Here is a 16,376-nt window from a genome sequence, read left to right on the forward strand (position 1 = left end):
GGTGTTTTTTAGGACCTCTGAGTTCTTTTTGAGTTGTGGCACATGTTTTGCATAGGCTTTAATAGAGCATTTTTTAATCGCCTCCAGACTGCTTGCAGGCTCCTTGCTTTCTGCCTGCTCCTTTTTGGTTTGTTGTTATTGACTAATCACCTTATTTTTCCCTAGTTCCCTTTATTGAAACTGTAGAGCCCCAGACTGGATTTATTTGGTGTGCACTCTCCCACTACAGCATTAAAGGTTGTTTTGTGGTCACTAGCAGAGACCAGTTCTCCCACAAACACCTTGTGAAGCAGGTCCTGTGCACCACTCCCCACCAAACCCAGAGCAGCAGCCCTTCTCACACTTCCAGCACTGCTTGGTCCTGGAGGCCTTTTATTGTACTTAAACCCACTTTTTATTCCTTCCTCATGGATCATTGAGCTGACTAACTTCTCTAATCTCATTTTATATTTGCTGTTCATAACCTTTATCTTTATCAGGGCTCAGTAACACAGTACTGCCTCTATATTTTTTTAAACAGGAACCTGTGATTTCCCAAATCAAGAAATCTTTACTGGTTCTGGGATTGTTATTCAGGATTGGAAAACCTGGCATTATCTTATATTTTAAGCTTCTGGTATAGTGACAGAAGCACATCTAGGTTTTGTCTTTGGTTGCTCAATCACGTTCCTGTGAGTCTGCTGGTGCCATACATGGCCAAATTCACCTTATTTACTGCAGCTGCTTCCTTTATTTCCCTGCAGCTCTCCCCCTGAATATGGGCCACCTCCTCCTCACCAGGATGCCAATCTGAATTTCCACACCCACTGACCTTCCTTCAGCTTTTCATCTGAACACTCCCTTACAGCTTTTCCATCTTGCAGTGCCACCTGTCCAGCTCTGCTGCCATGGAGGAGCCAGGCCCTGTGCCAGCAGCTGGCAGCTCCAGAGCTCTGCCCCTTCCCAGGAACATCCACCCCTCATGGCAAGGGCTGCCAGAGCAGAGCTGGGACCTTGCTCTGCAGCCCCGGGGCTCTCCCACACCTCCTCTGTGTCTGGTGGCCCCGCAGGCTGGGCAAGTACAGCCACCCAAACCTGTGCAGTGTGTGACAACCTGGGCATCTCTCGCAGGTTCCTTCTCCGGGGTGGCTAAAGCTGCTGTGTTTGGAAAGTGCTGTCTCACAAAAGTTTGAAAGTTTGGAAGAGCTGTCTCACAGCTCTCTGTATTGTCACCCCAGCACCTGGCACTGCCCCGAGCCCTGTCTGCTGGCCCCAGAGCTAATTCGGGTCCTCCCAGCACAGCCAGCCCCGCTTGCTGCCCCTGACCCGGCTCCCTGTGACACCCCAGCATACCCATCCTCGTGCCCTTGCCTCGTCCCCAGCACAGACCCAGCGGGGGACCCCGAATTCCCACTGGCACATCCCTCCTGCCCGGCCCCATCAGGACCCAAGCACAGCCGGGGAGGCAGGGAAGGGCTCCGGGGCTCCGGGTTTTGGGGATTCGGGGCTCGGACCGCAGCACCCCGCACAGGCGGTGCCGGCCGCCCACTGCCGGCAGGTCCGGCTCGGTGCACCCTCCCCGCCCCATCCCCGAGCTCCTGAGACCTGGAAAACAACACACCTTGCTCACAAACGAGCTTCAAGGATGGAGAAACTGTCAGCAAAACGTGCTTTAATTCCTGCGTATAAAACCAACAATCTCTCAAATGACAGGAGACACAAATGATGAAAAATTAAAAGATAGCAAAGGAAGGATGTATTCTCTGCCTGGGAACAGTGATTCTGTCCCAGGACCCAAAGGACATGCTGTTGGTGTGCTTCCAGATCTAAGGCACTGCAGGGAGAACTGCCACTGACCAGAGATCAGAACTGTCACCGACCACAGGTCACCAGTAAAAGGCTCCAAAGAAGTGTCCTGATAGCCCAGCCTGCTCCTCTGCTGGTGGAACTCCTCACACACCATGCTGTTATATTACACATATATATATGTGTACACGATGTATATATTACATACACCTATACACACGATGCTGCTGGCAGCTTGCTGGTTTCATGTGCTGCTGGAGTGCTCCACTCTCTGGTACTGTGCTTGTGTGCAGCTCGCTCCTCTTCCACGTCTCTGCTTGAACACATTTCCTTCCCACGCCCTGCTGGGCAGAAATGAAGGTCAGGAGCAGCCAGGGAGCCAGGCAGGGCTCACAGCAGCCACCCCTCCTGCTCCCAGGGCTGTGCTCCCTCCTCTTGGCAGCACAACCTCTCCTGCTCCAGCAGTGCCTGCCTTGCCACCACCATCACAACCAAGATGGCAAAACCACATTTTGATCTTCCTGAGTCCATTACAAGCTTTGTGAGAAAATTACCAGGGGAGAGCCCATGCTCCAAGAGATGTCTCTGCCTCAGAGGAGAAGGATCAGCCTGGGATTATTCTAAGGTGAAAAGACTTAGGTCTTAAGGTGAAAGGACTATCATCCCCCCTCCTGCCTCCTCCCAGTCCTAACTCTCCTGTCCCAGGTTGTGATCCTGGTCTCCTCTCCTTGACCATAAATCCTAGTTTCTAGCCCATTTTTCTCAAGTGTCACTATTGACATCAGTAGTGCCAGCAGTACAGCTACAAGGCTCAGGGCAGTGATCTGCTGATGAAGGCTCTCCCACCACAAACAGTGCACCACCACTGCAGCTCTCTCTGCCACAAACCTGACATTTTCTATTTTCTCAGTAGCACTGGCCAAACTTCACTTCAGCCCAGTAGCACAGAGCTCAGGGTCTGGCAGTGGGAAGCCCCCAGAGCCAGCACTCCTGCTGGGACAGCAGCACACCTACCGTTTCCTGCAGAACTGCTGGTCTATCTCCTCCAGGGACTGTCCTTTTGTTTCTGGCACAAAAAGGTAAATGAATATAACAGCCATCACTCCCATCAGCCCATAGAGAAGAAACATCCAGGAGAATCCAATGGCATCTGCAGAGATTCAAGTGTGTGAATGTAGGAGGTGGGGTACAAAGAAAACTGGTTGCTTACTGTGAGGTGGTCATTGGTGCCTGACAGGGGCACTTTATTTTGTGAAGCCTTCAAGAGAGCTGGGAAACTCCTTATCTGCAAGGCCCGGACTGGGAACTGGCAAAGGAAAAGGTTGGTGAATGCCAAGCTTTGCCAGCAGCAGGGGGAAGAAGGCAGCTGAGCTCCAGGCCCAGCAGTGCCTGCTGAGAAATGATGTAAAGCTGCTGGTATGGAAGCTGCAGACTCTGTGTTTCCTGATACTTGGTGCTACAGTGCAGCCCAGTGGGCAATGGGGGATTTTTATAAACCAGTGACAGAGAGGCTGTAACCAGAGCTGCTGGTGCTCCTGCTCTCAGGGGCAATGGGGTCACACCCATTCAAGCCTCAAGTCCTCAGGGTTCAAAATGACACTGAAATCTCCAAATGGCTCGTGGTGGCCACCTTCCCTTAACCAGCCATGAGCAGTGGAGGGAGGGGAAGGGGTTACTTACCAATAAGGTCCAGGAAGGAGAGGCTGATCAGTAAATTAGCAGCCCAGTTAAAGCTGTTACAGAAGGCAAAGGCTCTTCCTCTTATCCCAGCAGGGTAAATCTCACTCAGGACCAGCCAGGTCACTGCACAGATTAGAGAGATCACAAAGACAGTGTGGAGTTAAGCGATTTGTTTGGCAAATGGGTGAGGGAGATTTCGGCAGGGGGTTTAAACTCTGCCTTCACCCAGCACCCGCTGCTGGTGGTGTCAAACATTCATCGATCTCAGAGACAGATCACAGCAGAACACTTCAAACCTCCTGTGTTCAGTGCTTCATGGAGGAATGAAATAGCAATAAACAGACCCAGGGAGTAATGAAGAAAGCAGGGTAGCTGGTCATTCCATTCACAGGAGATGAAGAGAACTGACAGGCCTGCTGTCAGGTCATGCTCTTTGTAAAGAAATGAGAAAAGGTGGAATTAGGGAGACAACATTGCATTTGGACTAAAATCAGAGTTAAAGCAATATATATATTTAAGTCTCTCTTATCCTGGGGTTATTTTTCTTGAAATAAATTGCAGGCTGGCTGTCAAACCCGTGACCCTTACTCACTTAACATTCTTTTCTTGAGTTAAATGCTATTTTTTCCCATCAAGGCATTTAAATGCCAGAAAACAGTAGAACTTACATGGAAGCAAGAACTAATCTTTAATCTCATCTGATGAAAAATAAATAATAATAAATAAAAAAGCCCCAACTGATATTGAGAGACTTCAAAAGAGGTTCAACTTCTAGTTCTGCACTGACTTTCATAATCACATAGCAGAAGCCCCTCAGTCCCTGTCCTCAGCCCTGTATCTTCCTCCTCACCAGGGTGACAGGAAGATTATGTGCTTGTAAGCTTTGTAGGATGCTCTGATTTTCCACTGAACTTCAGAGAAAAAAAGAGCTTTACAAGAGTAGTAAATAGCATGGAAGAGAAAGTTACTCTAGTGCTGTAGCTGACAGAGCTGCAGTGCTAGAGAATAATTCAGAGGCAGGAGGGGATGTATTTCCAGTTCCCAGACACTGAGCTGCTCAGCGCAGCAGATCCATAAGGAATGGTTCAAGCAGGCAGCTGGCAGATCAGCCTAGTTTTCTTCTCTGGGTTAGTGCAAGGATAAACACCACACTTACTTGGCCCAAATCCAACTGAGAAGGCACTCACAAAAGCCATCATGCTCAGCAGTGTGATCCAATTTGAGACCGTATGTTGTGCCCAGGGAGCAGCATCAAGACGAGGGCCTGTGTTTCCTTTCCTGGATTCACTTACCAAATCTCTTTTCTGAGTCAGGGAAGAATTAGGAACAACCTCTTTGCTTTGAGTGCTGGCAAAAACCTCCATAAGGCTCCTGGTGGCAGCAAAACCAGGGCCTGCCTGACTTCTGGCAGCCCCTGGCACTGGTTGGACGGGTGACACAGCAGAGGGTGGGAGCAGAGGGGTCAGGGGGTGCTGGCTGAGCCCGTGGGATGCGTTGGGGCCTGCGGCTGCTCGGCAGTCCCTGGCCATGGCCAGCGGAGCCAGGCGGCTGCAGAGGCTGATGGTGGTGACAGAGACAGCCATCACCACACAGCCAGACATCAGCAGCACCCTCCTGCCTGCCCTGTCTGCCAAGGCCATGGCCACCAGCGTGGCCACCACCTTTATTGCTCCCAGCCCAACCGAGGCCAGGATGGCCGAGGAGTTGCTCTGGAAGCCCACTGAGTGGAAGATTTTGGAGGCATAGCCCAGCACGTTGGGCTGCCCAGTGAACTGCTGGAAGAGCACCAGCCCCAGGCCCACCAGAGTCCTTCTTCTCATGTTGTCTCTGCTCCTGAAAAGATCAAGAAATGAGTAATGCCTCTCCTGATAGGGCTCCCGCTTTGCCGCTACTCTGTCCTTGGTGTCCTGCAGAGGGATGAGGCCCTTCTGGCAGTCTGAGTCCCACGAGCTTAATTTAACAGGGTTCACTGGGAGGAAGAGGATGCTGAGGAACTGCATGGCTGTCGGGGCAATGGCCAGTCCAAACATGTACCTCCACCCCTCATCCATATCTGCAAAGACATAATTCAGGGCGTAGGACAGCAGGATGCCCATGGTGATTCCCACTTCGTAGAGAGACACCAGCAGGCCTCGCTGGTGAGCAGCCACCATTTCTGAGACATAGATGCAGCAGGCCATGGATGAGACAGAGATGGCAAAGCCCACGGTCATGCGCCCAATGACCAGTACCGTGAATGACCCGGCCAGTGTGAGGATGAGGCTGCCCACCAAGAGAACCAAGTTGCTGACCAAGATTGCTCTCCTCCGGCCATGGTGGTCGATGAGGATCCCCCCTGCCAGCGAGGCGAGGAACGCCCCGATAAGGACAGCGCTCACTACAACTTCTTGCTTGAAGCAGCTGAGCTGGAAGTCTGTCTGCAGCTGCAACAGTGCTCCAGAGATTATCCCCAGCTCATATCCAAAAATCAGCCCACCCAGGAGAGAAACGGTTGCAGACAAGAGGAGGACCAGCAGTGCACGACCTAGAAAACAAACAAGCAGTGCTAAGTTCAGTTTTGTGATACTATAAGACAAGCAGTGCTAGGTTCAGTTTTGTGATGCTACAAGACAAGCAGTGCTAGGTTCAGTTTTGTGATGCTGTAACACAAGTTGTGCTAGGTTCAGTTTTGTGATGCTGTAAGACAAGCAGTGCTAGGTTCAGTTTTGTGATGCTACAAGATAAGCAGTGCTAGGTTCAGTTTTGTGATGCTGTAAAACAAGCAGCACTAGGTTCAGTTTTGTGATGCTGTAAGACAAGCTGTCAGCATGCACAGGCTGGAAAAAGCTCTCCTAGCACATTCACAGCTTTCCATCTAAAAAGTCGTGATGTGGAATTTCCCCATAGGTCACTAGGTCATGTGTATAGAGGCACTTGCAGACAGTCACATAACCCACCAGACTTCCACTAACTCCAGGGGTACTCATTTGGGGTGCAGAATTTTGAAATCAGGACTTTCTAACAGAGTTAAGACTTGTTTTTAAGTGCAGGACAGTGACTTGTAGTGCCTGGAGTTGTACAGTGGGAGCCTTTGATTGTAATTACAAAATTTGTTCTGGGCAGGAAGTGCAGCTTCTGCTTTTTGGTTTTGAACTGCTCTGCATTATCATTTTCACATTTCAAAGCATGTGGTACCACCAGCTCTCCATGCACTCCCTATCTTGCCGTTAAAAGCCCTGCTCACAAAAGTTTATTTTTCCTCTACTTTGTCCTTTAGTTAATACTGTACTCTCAGCATGAGTTTGTGGGGTGGCCCTGGTTTCTTCATCTCTCCTTCTGCAGCCCATAGCTCTGAGGATCTCCAAGTCAATCACAGTCTCCTCAGGCTGGTCCAGGACCACAGGACAAACTTCACTGCGAGCTCAGAAGTTTACTATTGCCACTCTCAAACATAAGAAGTGACTCTTTGAACTTGCCCTTCCCACAGGGCAGAGCATGCCAGTTTCCTAATTATGTAAGTTTAGCTAAAGTAAGACAAAAACAGCAGCAAAAGCAACTCAAACCAACCCAGCCCAAACAACTCTACAAAACCAAGGTGCTGGCTGCACATGCTTCTCACCATGGGGAGGGGATGAAAGCGTGACCACGTGTGAACCATGTCACACTAGCAGGGATTGCACTGGGGCAAGAGCCCAGTGTTCCCATTTCCTCTGGGAACAGAAGTGACAGTGACCTCTCCTCCAATTACACTTTTGAAGCATAGGTAAAGTGCATTAGTTTTGGGGTTTGTGCTGTTTTGCAGCACGTAATACTAACTTCATTCTTTTGTTTAATTAGAAATACTCACAATTTTGGTAGACTGTACGTGCAAAAAATGTGGTCACAACCACCAGTTTCCACTGTGGAAACTTTTCTCACCCTATCAAAGGACTTTTTTCCTGTCACAAGCTGTGTTTAATGGGAAGTGCCTCTGCTTGGCCTTTAATTACAGCTGTCAATAAAGGCTATTTCTCAGTGATGGCTGTATATAAATACAATTATTTTTATTTATTCTGCAACCCTCTGTGTTTCATTTGTGTTACTTATGCGATCCCAGCTATCCCAGTCCCTCCCACCACGTTCTGTGTGACCACCTGCACTGCTCTTAGCACTCCTTGAACATGTTACGCAGATAATTAGAAAAAATATCTGCTGAGAACACAACGCATAAGTGGCCATCCCATTAGCTTCAAGCCTCAAATTCTATAAGACACAGACAGTCCCACTATAAATACCATGGCTGATTTCATCAGCTTTTGCTGCATTTTTTATTAACTTAGTAAGCAGTCATAGCTTATGAACTTTGACTGAAATCCAGTTTGAGTATCGTCTATTCTGACGTAGCTGGGGAATTTGAGGACCCTTCAGATGTCGACATGAGGACAGTAGGTGCGGTGGAACAAGAAGCTGTGCCCGGCCATTCCCTCCCTACAGCAAACCGGTCTGGGGCCAGCGCAGTGACCCGCTGTGCAGCCGAGCCGGACTGACCCCGGGCTCTGCTCACACCAACGCCAAGGCCAAAGGGCCCCTAGCAATCCCCAGTCCCAGCAATTCCCAGTGCCCAGCGAGCCCTGCTTCCTCCGCACTCCCCGAAACCCCGCTCCCCTCCCCGGCCCCCGGGACCGAGCCACAGGAAATTCCTCCGCTCTCTACGCGCTGCTGGGACCGCTAAAAAAAAGAACAGAAAGAGAGGAAAAGGCGGGGAATGCATCTCCAGCCTTTAGGAAAAGTTGCAAACTTTTTTTTTTCTTTTTGCAAACTTCCCCGCGGGTCAGGACGTGCCCGTTCCCACCGTCCCGCGCCCCCCGCCCTTCCCGCACTCACCCATGGCGGGGCCGAGCCCCGGAGCGCAGCGGGCGGAGCGGGGCGGAGCGGGGGCCGCCGGCCACGTCGCTGCTGCCCTGCCCCCGGCCGGGCAGCCTGGGGCTTGTAGGCGCCCTGCCCGCCCCTCTCGGGGGCGGGGGTCCCGGGAAGGGAGGCTGCGCCGCCCCGGGAGCGATGCCGAGGGCGGGATCGGAGCCGGGTCCCGGGGATCCCGTGGGTGAGGCTGCGGTGTAGCCGGAGACGCCTTGCGGAGGTACGTGGCGGGTTGGTGCCGAAACGAGGATGCGGTGTGGTCCCTGGACTGTCAGCTCTGTCCCCAGCCTGTCTCACGTAAAGAACAGAAATCACCTCACTGCCTGCAGGGCTCCTCTTGTGCAGAGCTTCACATCTCTGTTTCTCTGGAGAGAAAGTCTTCAGAAAGTTACAAGAGAGTTTATTCATGTTTTTGGGTAGCTCGGCTGGAAAGCCACAGAAACCTGCCAAGAAAGGGATGGCTGCTTGAAAACTGAAAACAAAAAGAGCAGCAGGGGAGGTTTAGGTTGGATACGAGGAAAAGGTTTTTCACACAGAGTGGTTGGGCACTGAACAGGCTCCCCAGGGCAGTGATCACAGCACCAAGCCTGACAAAGTTCATACAGTATTTGGACGATGCTCTGCGGCACGTGATGGGATTGTTGGGGTGTCCTCTGCAGGGCCAGGAGTTGGACTCGATCCTGGTGACCCCCTTCCACATCAGCATATTGTTTGAATCTATGATTCTGTGATTCTGTGTCTGAGTTTGCCCTCTTTCATGGCTGAAAGAATCAGTCTCTCAAGCTTATCTCTTTCTGCTCCATCAGACAAAACGTTCAGTATTCAACTTCCTTTGCTATTAACATTCTTTTTCTGCTGAGTGAAACAGGAACCTTCCTGTTGTCCTGCATAAAAGACACTGGGACTTGTACTTTGATGCAAGATTATTTTCTGAGGCTAATTTCACAAGTCCCAAAGTTCAGCTTTTTAAACAAGGATTTTACAAAACGTGATACACTTCGAAGTGCTTTCAAAACCCTTTAACACCATATGCAAACATCGCCCCTTGGTGCTCTTCCTGTGAATGGCAGCTGCTGGGTGGGTTGTGCTGTGCTGAAGTCCATGAAATGTTCAGGAGTTTGCTTTGACCCAGCTGGCATGGGGAACAGTGAGGAAGAAGTGGCAGGGCAAGTGCAGATGACCACAAACTTTCTTTGTGAGCTGGCATGTTACTGTAGATAATATTTCATTAATTTCAGGACAAACCTATACTGAGTTTTAATTTTTAGTATGTTATACCCACACCAGCTCAAGAACAGCACTCTGTGGAGCCTGTGCTGGTAAAGCTTTTTGCCCCAGCACAGAATTGAACTGGGGAAGGTCTGAATCAGTGACCACTGTGCCTCTGACATAGGCAAAAATTAACAGGTTGGGTGAAGAACAAAGAGCATGTGAGCATGTGATTTTTTAAAAGAGCCTTTTCATTCATCCTCCATGTTAACTTAATAGGGAATTTAAGAGAAGTATTTAAAAATTGTAATTTTTCCAAGTATGGGGATACTGAATACTGATCTCATGTCTCTGGTCTGTAGAGCAGTGGTACCAACTCATTTTATTACAATTCCTAGTTTAGGAATGCTTGAGATGGGCCATATTGGATCATTGTATCCTTTCAGCTTTAGTCTATTGGATATCTGGCTGCAACACAAGCATCAGTTGATCAGATGTTTTGGTTTTGTTTCTTCTCAAAATAATAGAGAATGTGAAAATTGTGTCAAATCATGGACCTCATTTATAGATTAAATAAAAGCTTCCCATTCATATGTTCTAACTCCAGTGGGAATATAGGATGTGAAAACACCTTTTCTAAAACCTTGTATCTGATACAGCCTGACAGCTGCAACAGGGTTCACATACTTGATGAAGAACGGCTTCAAACACCTGCCAATAGAAACCATGGTGTTCATAGGAAGAGCTTTTCAATAACATTTGCATTTCATATTAGAACAGTTTAAACCGCCAAATCACAACCAGCTCTCATGATATGCAGAGGGAGAAATTACTCCAATTTTCTCTCTTCCCCAAGACCCACATGAGACCAGTTCATGGCAGACAGCAAACACTCCATCTCTGTATCTAGGCTAACGTTTCACATTTGGGGAGCACAGGGGGATGCAGGGGATGCAGTGTGATCTTGCCCATTATCTCTGGCCCCCAGAGCTCAAGCCAAGGCATTCTGGGTGAGCTGTATTAGGAACTGGAGGAAATGTCTCCCGTGCATTGTTCCTCACCACACCAGGCCGAGAGCCAGAGAGAACCTAAAGTCCTCATCAGCCTCAGGGCAGACTCACTCTTGGCTACATGATCTCCAATTTTCCTGAACAATTCCTTCCTTCTGAAATTAGTTCAGTGAGAGAAGGAAGAAATTGTATTTTTCTCTATGGTCACTTAGCATTTCTTTTTCTGACACCTGAACATTTTCTAGAGGCTTCTTGGTCTCTGGCAGGGCAAGAAATATTATTAGCACTGTCAACAACAAGGTGAGGTCCTGGGGAGCACAGGAAGAGCTTTATGGTGTGTTTACCAAAGGCGGCCGAAAACATAACATCAGTATGTACAGAAATGCAGCTGTCACATTGACACTGTGGAGGCTGTGGGTTATTGTCCTCTGGAAAAAAAAGGGTGAAAACCTGCAGGGAAAAATTGAGGGGGGAAGAAAATCTTTATTTGCGGTCCTTTGAGCTTTCTTTTGTAGCCAGCGGGTATTCGGGACCTGCTGAAAGCAGCATCTTTGTCCCTCAGCTCCACGTGAGAAGGTCTGGGGGGGTTGGATCCACCAATGCTTCGAGCCTGCAGGCACGTTCCTGTCCTTGCTCCCTCCTGGGATGTCATCTCCTCTTCCTCCTCTGCAGTCCGTGTGTCTTGGCAGTGCCATTTCCCCACGCGATCCTTATCTCGCTGCCGGCTGCCGGGCTTGCGGCGCGTTCCTGCCTGGCAGCCGAGGAGCGCATCCCCAGGCTGAGCCGCAGGAATGTGCTCCTGGAGAGCTTCGCCTGGGCAGCCTGGGAACGGCAGCCTGCGCTTGGGAACACAACCCGCCTGTCATTATTGGAAATGTTACCCTCTACCTCTTGAAGAGGCTTTAAAATCGCAAATGGAAACACAAATACAAGAGGGGAAAGAAGTTCGTCCTGGAAAAAGGAATCCTCATCACACCCTCAAGTGTATTTTCTTCTGTTATGATTGACCGATAGGAAGAGGCTCATGGGACCAAAGTGACCAAACTCAATTCAGTAATTGATGGAAGTGATGGTCCCTCAGCAGGCAGACGTGTCACAGCTGGCCAGGATGGAGCCAGCTCACCAGGAACCTGCATTTATTGCACGTTCATTTACATCCCAGAGAGATTTCTCCTCCTGAAGCCAGGCTGCATGTGTTTGTGTTTTCTGCTACGATGTCCTAACTCATGGGGGTTCCTTGGCAATGCTGGTCAGCAGTTTGGTCCCACCAGGAATCTTGTTTCCTTGCACATTGCAGGGATGCTTCCAGCATGGCACCCTGCAACAACTCAAATTCATTCCTTTTCCCAGCTCTGAGGATGGCAGCCTCCATCCATAAATAAGCTGAGGGTGATGGGAGATCTGTTTCCAGGGCTGCATCCTGCCTGATGCCAAGGGATCTGTAGGACAGCAGGGATGAGCCATGAGACCTGCCTTGGTTCCCATTAGCTTGGTTTGCTGTGCTGCAATTTTTAACTTAATTATATTGTTTGTGAAAGGAGAGTTTGTAAATGCTTGTCACCAGGAGCACAAAGTTACATAATGAAACCATTTACCAGTCTGTGGCTTCAGAGCAGTTCTCTGGGGTGATTAAATATTCCAATAAAAATACTGGGTGATACCATAAATATTGTAAATGGCTCTAGTTAGTTTCCAAGGGCTGTGTCAACTGTTTATTGTATTAAAAGAGAAAAGAATAAGTGAAATCATGGGGAAGATATAATTTAAATAAATAAAATAAATGGGAAAATAAAGCAAAAATATTTTCTTTCATATTTTGAAAGCTCTGGAGGAGGTTTTTGGCCAGCATGAGAAAAAAGCCTCATGGTTGCCAGAATAATGAACCAGAGGCTATGTGTCTGCACTTGCTTATAGGTTGTAAATGTGTGTCTGTGGGGATATTTGTGGTCTGATAACCTTTTGCTTTATTTGAGTGTTTAAGGCATTTGCAAATTCCAGCCACAGAGACCAGGAATTGACCCCATTCCTTGGGCAAGCTGTTTGGCTCCTGCAGTCCTGCCACAGCGAGGGCAGCTGCAGGAGGGTGCATCAGGTGGGCTGAATTGCAGGATTAATTATCTGTATCATTGAAAACTTAGGGAGGTGGTTTAAAAGTTGTCTCTGAAGCAAGATAAATATTTGCTAGGCATGATCCCACCGTGCAGTGACATGTAAGCTGTGTGGAATGTGTTAATAAAATATAAATGTTCTGAAAAGGAAACAAATGCTGCGGGTGAGAAAACAAAGACAAAATGGACTTGCTGCACCTCCAAATGCAACAACTGAAAACATATGTACATGGACTGGGCTGAATTTTCTTGTATCTTCTGAGGAACATATTTGCAGCATGTGCGCATCACGCAGTAGGGCAGTGGGTTTTCAGGGTGCCAGAAAAACCCAAATACTGCTCCAATGAGATTTATGAGGATAATGAGGTTTATCCATCTCTTAATAAGATGGCAGTGGGGACTTGGCTGCTCGAGGAAGGGGGAGTCACCTGACTCATGGCATGAGCAGCCCATGACAGACCTGGGGCAGGAGCTTTGGTGATGCCCAGCGTGGGGACCCGAGGTCACACCATGCCCTGATCCCCTGCAGCTTATGGGCAAATCCCTTCTCCTTCCCAGCCACCAGCTGGGCAGCTGCAGTGGGGCTGCACAGCCTGCAGCAGAGACTCCTGGCATAGGAAAGAACACGAGGCAGTGATGGACCGTGCTGGTGGTGATGTCCCAGCGATGGAGTCCCCACGGTGATGCTCCAGCGGTGGGGATGTGCCGGGGATGATGCCGGGAAAACCTGGGGGAACCACTTGCCCCCTCGGGAAGAGGCGCAGCCAACATCTCCCTCGCAAGCCCTGGGGCAGCTGCAGGTCCCGCTCTTGCATCAGCAAAACCACGGGAGCACGCGCGGGCTCGGGAATGCTCGGAATCAGGTCCCACCATGCTGCAGTTAGCCAGGATCCCCCGACAGGGCAGGGGCAAGCGGAGGTGTAAGGAAAATTAATCCACAAACACCAGAGGTTTATGTCCAAAAGGAGACAGAGGAGTCCTTTTTGCTTTATTCGAATAAAGGGAGAGGCCATGGGGCATTCCCCTGGGATCTCTCGAATTTTTGGAGGACGCAGCCTCCCTTTTTATCCTAATTTCCCGGCCGCTTTTCCCTCTCTCTTTCCCCATTGGCTGAGGTACTCGAGAGGCACAGACTTCCCGGAACGCCTGACACCTGACATTCCCCTCTAATGTATAACCCTCCCTTTTAATTTTTAATTCTTGTAGAATTCATAGTTTCCCCCCCTGTTCCTTTTTTCATCTTCTGTTACCCAATTTCATTTACCAGCAAACCTACAGTTTGTTTGTAAAGGCAAATCTCTTTTTCCATTCACCAATCAATGTAATCCCTCCCATTGTTTCTTTTATCTCTAGGTGCTAACTTTATCTACCAACAGATTTACAATTTATTTGTAAAGACAAATGTAACATTCCTCTCAGAGGGCAGCAGGATTCCCGGCGGGAAGCACAGGGAGCGGTTTGGAATGGTTTGGAATGTTTGGAAGGAATAGCACTAGGCAGAGAGCGGTGCAAGGCGCGTTATACCGAGGGCAGGGGAGCGGTACAGCCGGGCGGCGCCTCGGCAGTTCGTACGTTTCCGTCACGGCCAACCGAGCATTGCCGATTATGGCCGGAGATTACCGAGTATTAACGAACAGGCGCCCTGCGCATGCGCTGTGTGGGTCCCAGTAATGGCGGCGGCTCGGGCGGAGGCGGGCGGTGTGCGATCGGTCACGGCCGGGGCCGCGGGCCCCGCGATGGCCGACGTGGAGCCCGCGGGCCCCGCCATGGGCGAGCGGGGGACCGAGGGCCCCGCCGTGGACGGTCCAGAGGGCGAGGCGGGAGCCGGCACGGTGGCGGAGGAGCCGCCGGCGCCGCCGCCGCTGCCGGGGCTGCGGCTGGTGCAGCAGGGCGCCGAGGCGCACGTGTACCGCGGGCTGTTCCTCGGGCGGGCCGCGGTGGCCAAGCTGCGCGTCCCGAAGCGGTACCGGCACCCCGCGCTGGAGGAGCGGCTGAGCCGGCGGCGCATGGCCCAGGAGGCGCGGTCGCTGCTGCGCTGCCGGCGGGCAGGTGGGCACGGGCACGGGCACGGGCACGGGGGCGGGCGGGCGGGCCGGGGATGCGTGCCAGGATGGACAGACGGACACACAGACACCCTAGAGCCCCATCAGCCCAGCTCTTCACGCCGCTCAGAGCGGATCTCGGGCACCTGGCGCATTCCTGCGCCATCCTGAAGGATTAGGGGGGCTCCTGAGCCCGGGGCCACGCTCTGCTCTTTCAGAGCGCCTCTAAAACTCGTCTTGCCCTCGGTGTGTCCCACAACGTATTTTACCGGGAAGGCTCGCCCCAGGAGGGGCTGGGCTCTCGAAAGATTTGAGCTGCCAAGTCTTTGTAAGACTGCAGGGCTGTGCAGATGGCTCGGAAGTGAATCTTGGCCGGGCTGTTCCAAGGAGTGGATCATCAGTGGCTGGGTGTGATCTCAACTTTTTGCTTAAAGGCTTTTATCGGTTGTATTTTGTTGTTAAAATAAAGCTGTGAATCATGTAAATTAACTGCTGGCATTTTATTTGTTCTTTTAAATAGGGATTCCAGCTCCAGTGGTGTACTTCGTGGATTATGTCACCAACTCCATCTTTCTTGAAGATATTGTAGACTCAATTACTGTTCAAGATCATATTTATTCTGTACAAAAGAGTGGAGATGATACCAGTGGCCTCCATAAATTAGCAGAGAAGATGGGTGAGCTGTTAGCAAGGATGCACGACGAGGATATTATCCATGGGGATCTGACAACTGCCAATCTCCTCCTGCGGCCACCCACAGAGAAGCTGGACTTGGTGTTGATAGACTTTGGACTCAGTTTTATTTCTGGTCTTCCAGAGGATAAAGGAGTTGATTTGTATGTTCTGGAAAAAGCCTTCATTAGCACTCATCCAGATACTGAAACGATGTTCCAAGCTCTGCTAAAGACCTATGCAGCCACATCTAAAAAATCTGGTCCTGTGATCAAAAAGCTGGATGAGGTTCGGCTAAGGGGAAGGAAGAGATCTATGATTGGGTAGAAGAGAGTGGGGTTAGGGATGGAGAAATAAGAGGTTTTGCAAATAGGGTTATTTATATTTATAGTTGGTTTTATTTCGCAGATCGCTATTTTGATAACTGTGTCTTCAAATAAATAAACATGAAAGTTTTAAGTGTCATCAAGTAACTGAAGTAATTGTGAGATTGGGGCACAGCCAAGAGAGAAAGAATTAGAGGTCACTTCTGTCTTAAATGTTAAATATTTCTAATACAAAGTAGTTTACACTGTCATTCTGTTCATCTTTGTGAATCATTCAGAGCAATCTCTCTTGGCCGGTAGACCATAAATTTGTGGGAGGTTCTTACTTCAGAGACTACAAAACAGCATCTACAAAAGGTAACTGGGAAACACAAGTGTGTTGTTTTTCTCACAAGACTTTACAACAAAGAGTTTAAATCTGTTATAAATGATTCAACACATCCTGAAGATGAATGAACTGAATTCTGGAACATGGGCAATGCTGAAATACCACAGTATACATAAAAGAGTTTTATTTTCTTCCAGTAGTAAATGTTGGCTTTTTTCACTCTCAGTCAATAGTACTGTCTTAAGAAAATATAAAATTTGTTAATCTAAAATAGTTTTCTGCTGAGAAACTTCCACTTCAAGAAGAGTGCCGTAAATTTCCTTTTTTGGAGCTTTATAAGG

The 16,376-nt window shown here is 49.5% G+C and overlaps 2 protein-coding genes across 2 annotated transcripts; one reads left to right on the forward strand and one right to left on the reverse strand.

The window, feature by feature from the left end:
- Nucleotides 1–1,634: 1,634 nt before the first annotated feature.
- On the reverse strand, nt 1,635–8,572 carry SLC2A10 (solute carrier family 2 member 10). The gene is made up of 5 exons (XM_056507413.1): nt 8,308–8,572; nt 4,622–5,989; nt 3,466–3,588; nt 2,800–2,935; nt 1,635–2,126 (listed from the first exon to the last, which is right to left on the reverse strand). Exons 1-5 carry the CDS (start codon nt 8,309–8,311, stop codon nt 2,030–2,032), a joined length of 1,728 nt encoding a protein of 575 aa, XP_056363388.1. The 5' UTR covers nt 8,312–8,572; the 3' UTR covers nt 1,635–2,029.
- A 5,741-nt stretch (nt 8,573–14,313) lies between these two features.
- On the forward strand, nt 14,314–15,834 carry TP53RK (TP53 regulating kinase). The gene is made up of 2 exons (XM_056507804.1): nt 14,314–14,716; nt 15,230–15,834. The coding sequence occupies exons 1-2, from the start codon at nt 14,338–14,340 to the stop codon at nt 15,706–15,708; spliced, it is 858 nt and encodes a 285-aa protein (XP_056363779.1). The 5' UTR covers nt 14,314–14,337; the 3' UTR covers nt 15,709–15,834.
- Nucleotides 15,835–16,376: the final 542 nt, after the last annotated feature.

This window comes from Oenanthe melanoleuca, chromosome 20 (genome assembly GCF_029582105.1).
Source record: "Oenanthe melanoleuca isolate GR-GAL-2019-014 chromosome 20, OMel1.0, whole genome shotgun sequence".
Lineage (NCBI taxonomy): Eukaryota > Metazoa > Chordata > Aves > Passeriformes > Muscicapidae > Oenanthe > Oenanthe melanoleuca.